The sequence below is a fragment of the Bison bison genome, unplaced genomic scaffold, assembly GCF_000754665.1.
Source record: "Bison bison bison isolate TAMUID 2011002044 unplaced genomic scaffold, Bison_UMD1.0 scf7180017858417, whole genome shotgun sequence".
Taxonomy (NCBI): domain Eukaryota; kingdom Metazoa; phylum Chordata; class Mammalia; order Artiodactyla; family Bovidae; genus Bison; species Bison bison.
In genome coordinates, this window is record NW_011488989.1 from 18,055 (window position 1) to 26,275 (window position 8,221).

Consider the following 8,221-nt stretch of genomic DNA (forward strand, 5'->3'; position numbering starts at 1 on the left):
CCCGGTTCGGTCCCTGCGCAGTCCGACAGCGGGCCCGGCGGCGCGCGACCCACCCCGACAATAGCGGCGACTTTTTGAATGGGCCTCCCCGTGGCGTCAACGCTCATTAACATTCGCGGCGGCCATTGGCCGAGGCTAGCTCGTCTCCTCTCTGATTGGCTGAGAGGCCGGCAGCCCCGGTTTGATTTTCGGGTGCAGAGGCCGGTGGCTCGCGCGCTCCCGCCGTGCCCAGAGGGCCTGGGGGCGAGCGGAGGCGCCCGGCGGGTAGGGGGCGGGGTCCCCCAAGTCCGCCTCCCTCTCGAGTTTGCGGATGGGGGCGGGACCCCCGAGCGCCCCCGTAGATTCCCCCTGCCCAACTACTCCGGCTGCTCCCTCCGCGGTCCTGACCTCGCTGGCTCTGGCCGCCCAGCCCACCTTCCGGAGGGCGGGGCCGGGGGCCGGCGGTAACCTGTTCCCAGGTCGCCTCCCGGGATAAGGAGGAGAGCAGCCCTCCAGGGACCCCCCTTCCCCCTCGAGCTGCCCCGCGCGCTCTTCGCTGAGTGTCCCTCGGCGCAGCCCTGGGGCTTCTTTCTCTTGCGCCAGGCGGGCCCCAAGGGGATTGTGGGCTCCAGCCAGCTGGGCGCTTCCGCTCACAGAAATCTCTCTGTCCCCACCGCTGCTCGCTCCTCCGCCGGTCCCTCGGGAAAGCCTGGCCTTTCCTGCCGGCCGCAGGACAAAGCCACTTTTCCTGTGTCCCCAGATTGCCGTGTGCTCACAAGGTCCTTCTGCTCCGGCCCCTTCCTCTGGCTGGACACCTCCTCCAGCTGCAACCAGGGCACTCATGGCCTCCTGAAGCCAGCTAGGCAGGCCTGTGCACCCCCTCCCACCCCTGCCCACTGCCCCTGCTTCATTCCCTGGTCACTCTGTCTGGTCAGTCTGGGAGGGGCTCATCTCAGGCCCACTGATGGGACCTTCCCCAAATCAGGGAAGGACCCGAGATACTGTCTGCTTGGGATCCTGCCTTCCCCATAGCCTGCCCTGAGGTCTTGCCCTGATCCCTTTCCTCCACTGATGGTCTTCTCCATGTAACTGATACCCCACTTTGCCACTGAGCAGAGCAGATGAGTTATCTGCTGCTTTAGAAGAAGACTGTTCACCTTGGGGGGTAAAAGAACAAAGAGTTGACGACCACCTCCTCCAGACAGGCTCTTGATGTGGCCATGGGCTCCACACTCTGGCTGGCCTGCCTACCTGTGCCTCTGTGTCCTTGGGCCACAGGCACTGGTTTGAGTCTCAAGCTGTTGTAAGGGCAGCTGCCCTGGCCAGGGAGTGTCCTGGGTCCACTTCTCTCCTGGGGTTATCCCTCAAAGTGAGGACTCTTTTATGGTGAGGAACTTGGGGGGTACCTAGAAAGCTGTGAGCCTAGAGTCACCCCATGGAGACTGGTCTGTCCCTGCCTTCCCCTTTAGTGGCAGGACCAGCCAACGTCCCCAGAGGCATTCAGGTCTTTTGTCCTGCAGTTCATCTCCCCTTCCTTCTCTGCTTCCAGCAACCATCCCCTACCCCAGTCCCCTATGCTTAGGGTACTGGTGTTCCTTCACCTCTGAGTCTTTGCACTTGGGGGCTCTCCTACCAGGAACACCCTTCCTCTGTGCTCCTGGCTGAGCCCTGTGCTCTTCTGGTCCACAGTGGTGCTCAGTGGAAACCTTCCTGGAGGTTGCAGCGGAAAGAGCATCTTTGGGTGGGACGCTGAACCACGGCGAGGTCTGTGGGAGGGGGCGGCCTGGGGGCAGCTCTGTGGGGTTAGGGTGGGTGTGGAGGCCGGCGTCTGGCAGCAAGCAAAGCTGCTGCCTCTCAGACGTCATGCCCAGCGGGACCCAGGCTAGGCCACGGCCCTTGTGAGCCTGAGCCCACTATGCCAAGGAAGCAAAGGCCCCTCAGGGCTTCTAGAGCCATGGGGAAGGTGGGCCCTGCCGGCCCCTGGTCCACGGGTGTTCCGATGGCCCCTCACTAGGCACTGGAGAAAGTTATGGAGAAGCTGGAGTCAGTGCCAGCTCTGGTCGTGGGACTAAGGCGTGGTCCCCATGTCTTTCTGATCCTGAACTCTGATCGCTTCCTCCTTCCGCTTTCCAACCTGCCCAACACCTTCCCACCTGTAACTGTCAGGTTGGCTGTCACCCTGGTGGGGGATGGGGGAGGCTTCCCAGAGGCCCAGGCCAGGCAGATCCTCTGCGGCCTTTAAACTTTTGAGGTACCCACCCTAGTTGTAATTTTCTCTGGGGCAGCCAGGAGCTCTTTGGAGCAGGCAGGGGCACTGGCCACGCTGTCCTCTGCTGCCCCTGGCAGGTGGCCCAAGAAGCTGTCACCCACCTGTGCCTCCTAGGTATCCCCGTTTGTCAGTGCCCCCTCTGCCCAGGTGGGCCGGCCCCCCTACTCTTGGCCCTTCAGGTGCCTCCGGCTACATGGTCTCAATTGTCCAAATCCTTCTGACCTCAACTGAGTCCCAACCTCCCACGCACACTGTCCACTTGGAGTGCCTGTCACAGACCTCCCTTCAGGGCCACAGACTGATAGAGCGGACCAGCCCCTCATGCAGCGTGCGCGCCCACACAGCCGTCAGGCCCAGTCCCTGTGCTGGACCTGGGGCCCAACACGATCGTTCCGTTAACACGCGTTGGCTGAGTGTCCACTGCGTGCTGGTCATGGGTCACGTGATGGCCCACAGCAGTGAACCAGACAACATCCAGCTCTCAGGGGGTTCAGTTCCCACGGGGAAGCCAGGCAGGGGAGGGTGCAGAAAGGCAAGGAGGGACAGAAAAGGATAGAAGGGTCTCCCCAAGTGTGACTTGTGAGCAGAGATCTGGCAAAGTGGAGCAGGAAGTCCTCCAACTTTCTGAAAACAAGCCATTCAGGTGCAAAGGCCCTGAGGCAGGCACACGTCTTTCAGGTCCCGAGCAAGCGCAGGGGACCCCCGAGAGCCTGTTAAGCTCTGCCTCCCAACCCAGGAAGGGCACTTGGAAGGGGTGGGGCTCGCGCCTTAACAGGCGTTCGCGGGACAGGCTGGAGGAGGTTTTTCTTTTCTTTCTTTCTTTCTTTGTCTCCCTCCCACCGGGTCTTAGTTGCGGCACGCAGGATCTTTCGTTGTGGCATGTGGGATGGTACAAGAGGCAGTGACCAAAACCATCCCCAAAGAAAAAGAAATGCAAGAAGGCAGAGTGGTTGTTTGAGGAGGCTTTACAAATAGCTGAGGAAAGAAGAGAAGTGAAAGGCAAGGGAGAAAGGGAAAAATATACCCAACTGAATGCAGAGTTCCAGAGAATAGCAAGGAGAGATAAGAAGGCCTTCTTAAATGAACAATGCAAAGAAATAGAGGAAAACAACAAATTGGGAAAGACTAAAGATCTCTTCAATAAAACTGGAGATGGCAGGAAAACATTTCATACAAGGATGGCCACAGTAAAGGAAAAAATAGTAAGTACCTAAGAGAAGCAGGAAAGATTAAGAAGTGGCAAGAATACACTGAAGAACTGTAAGCTGGAAAACCATGATGGCATGCTCACTTCCCTAGAGCCAGACACCCTGGAGTGTGAAGTCAAATGAGACTTCAGAAGCATTACCATGAATAAAGCTAGTGGAGGTGATGGAATTCCAGCTGAGATATTTGAAGTCCTAAAAGATGATGCTGTTAGCGTGCTGCACTCAATATGTCAGCAAATTTGGAAAATCAGCAGTGGCCACGGGACTGGAAAAGGTAAGTGTTTATCCCAGTCTCAAAGAAGGGCAATGCCAAAGAATGTTCCAACTACCACACAATTGCACTCATCTCACATGCTAGCCAGGTAAAATCCTTCAAACTAGATGTCAGCAGTATGTGAACCGAAAACTTCCAGATGTATAAGCTGGATTTCGAAGAGGCAAAGGAACCAGAGATCAAATTACCAGCATTCATTTGATCATGGAGAAAGCAAGGAAATTCCAGAAAAACATCTACTTGTGTTTCATTGACTGTGCTAAAGCCTTTGTGTGGATCACAACAAATTGTGGAACATTCTTAAAGAGATGGGCATAGCAGAACACCTTACTTGTATCCTCAGAAACCTGTATGCAGGTCAAGAAGCAACAGTTAGGGCTTCCTTGATGGCTCAGTGGTAAAGAATCAGGCTGCCGATGCAGGAGACTCTGGCTCCATCCCTGCTCTGTGAAGATCCCACATGCTGCAGGGCCACTAAACTCGTGCGCCACGACTGAGCCTGAGCCCCAGAGCCTGGAAGCTGCAACTGTTGAAGCCCAAGCGCCCTAAAGCCCGTGCTCTGCGAGAAAAGCCACCACAACGAGAAGCTCATGCGTGGCAACTGGAAAGTGGACCCCGCTCTCTGAACCTAGAGAAAAGCCTGTGCAGCAATAAAGACCCAGCACACCCAAAAGTAAATAAATAAAATTATTTAAAATAAAAGAAAAGGAAGAAGAAGCAACAGTTAGAACCGGACATGGAACAACTGACTGATTCAAAATTGGGAAAGGAATACAGCAAGGCTATATATATATCGTCACCCTGCTTATTTAACTTAAATGCAGAGTACATCATGGGAAGTGCTGCACTGGATGAATCACAAGCTGGAATCGAGGTTGCCAGGAGAAATCAACAACCTCAGATATGTGGATGATACCATGCTAATGGCAGAAAGTGAAGAGAAACTAAAGAGCCTCTTGATGAAGGTGAAAGAGGAGAGTGAAAAAGCTGGCATGAAACTCAACATTAAAAAGCAGCAACAACAACCAAGGCCATGGCATCCAGTCCCATCACTTCATGGCAAATAGAAGGGGAAGAGTGGAAGCAGTGACAGATTGTCTTTTCTTGGACTCCAAAATCATTGGGGATGGTGACTGCAGCCATGAAATTAAAAGACGTTTGCTCCTTGGAAGGAAAGCTATGACACACCTAGACAGCATATTAAAAAGCAGAGACATCACTTTGCTGACAAAGGTCCATACAGTCAAAGCGATAATAGTTATGTATGGATGCGAGAGTTGGACCATAAAGAAGGTTGAGAGCAGAAAAAAATGATGCTTTCGAACTGTGGTGTTGGAGAAGACTGTTGAGAGTCCCTTCGACTGCAAGGAGATCAAACCAGTCCATCCTAAAGGAAATCAACCCTGAATATTCATGGAAAGGACTGACGCTGAAGCTGAATCTCCAATACTTTGGCCAACTCATTGGAAAAGACCCTGATGCTAGGAAAGATGGAAGGCAGGAGGAGAATATGGTGGCAGAGGATGAGATGGTTGGATAGTATCATGGACTCAATGGACGTGAATTCGAGCAAACTCCAGGAGACAGTGGCGGACAGAGGAGCCTAGCATGCTGCAGTCCGTGGGGTCACTGACAGACACGACTGATGACTGAACAATAACAACAATCTGGGATCTTTAATTGGAGCCTGTGGGATCTTAGTTCCCTGCCCAGGGATTGAACTCAACCTCCCTGCATCAGGAGATAAGAGTCTTAGTCTCTGGACCACCAGGGAAGTCCCAGAGATCTTTTCATTTCGGGTCCTAAAGCACCATTTTAACTTGTTTTAACCACGGGTACGTATGACTTTTAGACTTAATGAAACTAGTTTCTAAAAGAAAATTTTGTCCTCTAGTGCCTGAAGCTACTCTTTCATATTTTCCACCAAGGAGGCTGTAAACAGCAAGAGGTTTAAAACCTGATGGTTCAAGTAAAAAGCCAGGGCCAGGGGCAGCCCCTGCGTGCTTCCGGTCACACGGCAATGGGAAGGAGGAGGAATGAGAAGGAGGGGGCCCACAGGCAGGAAGGTTGGCCTTCTGGGGGGCCCTGCTGGAGATCTGGCTCAGTCCGCCCCCGCCCAGCCCTCAGTCTGCTGGCCCTGAGCCCTGAGCCCCCGGACTGTGGTCCCTGGCGCCAGGGGTCCTGTTGGATGCAAACATGGCCACTGTCAGGGACTGACCCTGGCCTCCCCAGGGGACTGTGGGCTAGGAGGTGAACTAAAAGTGAAGCCCGCCCTCCAGCGCCAGCGCGGGCAGGGGCGGGGCTGAATAGTGGAGGGGCGGGGCGGGGGCGGAAGAGAGGCGGAGTGGGCAGGGGTCTGCGACCCAGCCGGGCCGGGGCGGGGCGGGGTCAAGGCGGGGCGCCCCGGGCCCGCCCGGCTGGAGTCCGGGCCGCCCGCCGGGTCCCGTGACACCGGCCGCAGAGCGCGGCTCACAAGCGCCAGCGCGGCCGGCGGCGGCAACATGGCCTCGGAGGCGGACCTGCGCGCCCGGCTGCAGCGCGCCAGCCAGGAGCACCTCCTGCGCTTCTGCGCCGAGCTGGCGCCGGAGCCCCGCGCCGCGCTGCTGGCCCAACTCGAGGCCCTGGAGCCCGAGGCGCTGCGCCAGCACTGCCAGCGCGCGGCTGCTGCCTGCGCGCGCCCCCTGGGCCCGCCGCCCGACCTGGCTGCGCGCCTGCAGCCCCTGCCTCTTGAGCGCGTGGGCAGCGCGAGCGAGGGTGACCCCCAGACCCGGCGGCTCTGGGAGGAGGAAGGTAGGCGGCGGGGGTCCCGGCGGCGGGCGCCGCGGGCGGCCGGAAGGGGCCACGCCCACGGAGCGGGCCGAGCGGGGCGCGCGGGGAAGCGGAGCTTGGAGCTCAGTTTGCCTTCTTCGTGAAATCGCCTGCCTTCTCACACGTACCGGCTCGGGTTGGTTCTGGGGCCGAATTCCCTGGGGGCGTGCTTTGTGCTGGGCGCCCCTGGATGGCCAGCTGCCACTTACTGACAGTAGGGGACCCCTGGACACCTGCACAGGCTCCGTTTCACAGCAGTGTTGGCGAGTTGTGCTCCTTGCCTCTTGGCCCGTAGCTGAGGCTGTTGCTCTTGGAGTGGAGTCTCCCCCGGGTCCCCGCCGGCGGCTCCGAACGGGCCCGCGGGGTGTTTCCTCTGAAGGACCCAGGAGGGCGTGGTCAGAACCTCGGCAGGGTCGGTGAGGCCCCGGCCCAGGTCAGAGTGTCATTTGGAAAGTTATGCGCTGTGGCTCGCAGCCCCAGGCTCAAGTTTGGTTTGCGCTAAAATGAAGGGGTGGTTGTGTGGTGGGTTTCGGGAACCCCCTCATGGTGCCCCCTGCCTCCAGGTTTCCATCAGATCGCCCTGAACAAGGTGGCCGTGCTGCTGCTGGCTGGCGGGCAGGGCACCCGCCTGGGCGTGACCTACCCCAAGGGCATGTATCAAGTGGGGCTGCCCAGCCAGAAGACCCTGTACCAACTGCAGGCAGAACGGATTCGGCGGGTGGAGCAGTTGGCCGGCGAGCGCTACGGGACCCGCTGCACTGTGCCCTGGTGTGCCCACCTGCATTCCCTTGGCCCCGGAGTGATTCCCCTCCCCAACCTTGTGTAGCCCCAGTCCTGCTCCGCACCAGGACTTGAACCCCAGCACAGTCCCAGTCAGAGCCCAGCCCCCACCCAGAGGGAGGCCTGCCAGTCCCATCTGCCAGGGGGACTAGGCCCTCTGCAAGGCTGGCTCAGCCTTGCCTCCCTTGCAGGTACATCATGACCAGTGAGTTCACGCTGGAGCCCACAGCCAAGTTCTTCAAGGAGCATGACTTTTTCCACTTGGATCCCAACAACGTGATCATGTTTGAACAGCGCATGCTGCCTGCTGTGTCCTTCGATGGCAGGGCCATCCTGGAGAGGAAAGACAAGGTCGCCATGGCACCAGGTACGCCTGTCTCTGAGGCAGGAAGGGTCTGAATGTGGAGGAGGGCCGAGAATGTGGAGCTAGGTCGGGGTCAAGAGGCCTGGGACAGAGGCCAGAATATGCTGCCCAGAGGCTGCGTAGTCCTGAGCAAGGGGCCTCCCTTCTCTGGGCCTTGATTCCCATCTGTCACGTGGAACAGCCACAGGGCTACTTGGATGGCGATAGAGCGCGCCCTTAGGCGCAAGGTCCAGCCCCGAGGGGCCTCCCCTGTCTCTAGCACACCATCAACTAGAGGCCGGCCAGAGCCTTTGCAAGGCCCTTTCTCCTCCGTCGGCAGATGGCAATGGGGGCCTGTACAGCGCGCTGGAGGATCACCAGATCCTAGAGGACATGGAGCGGCGAGGAGTGGAGTTCGTGCACGTGTACTGTGTGGACAACATCCTGGTGCGGCTGGCCGACCCGCTCTTCATAGGCTTCTGCGTGCTGCGGGGCGCCGACTGTGGAGCCAAGGTGAGCCGGCGCGCGCCTCGCCCCGCCCGGACCCCGCCTCCTCCTCC

The 8,221-nt window shown here is 58.1% G+C and overlaps 1 protein-coding gene across 1 annotated transcript in view; it reads left to right on the forward strand.

Moving 5' to 3' along the window:
* The first annotated feature begins 6,230 nt into the window (after positions 1-6,230).
* Positions 6,231-8,221, forward strand: part of UAP1L1 (UDP-N-acetylglucosamine pyrophosphorylase 1 like 1) — a 5,104-nt gene continuing 3,113 nt past the window's right edge. The window contains exons 1-4 of the mRNA XM_010863354.1: positions 6,231-6,520; positions 7,102-7,306; positions 7,510-7,685; positions 8,002-8,188. Coding sequence (XP_010861656.1) covers positions 6,232-6,520; positions 7,102-7,306; positions 7,510-7,685; positions 8,002-8,188 — 857 coding nt within the window. The 5' untranslated portion in view covers position 6,231. The remainder of the gene's footprint in view (positions 6,521-7,101; positions 7,307-7,509; positions 7,686-8,001; positions 8,189-8,221) is intronic.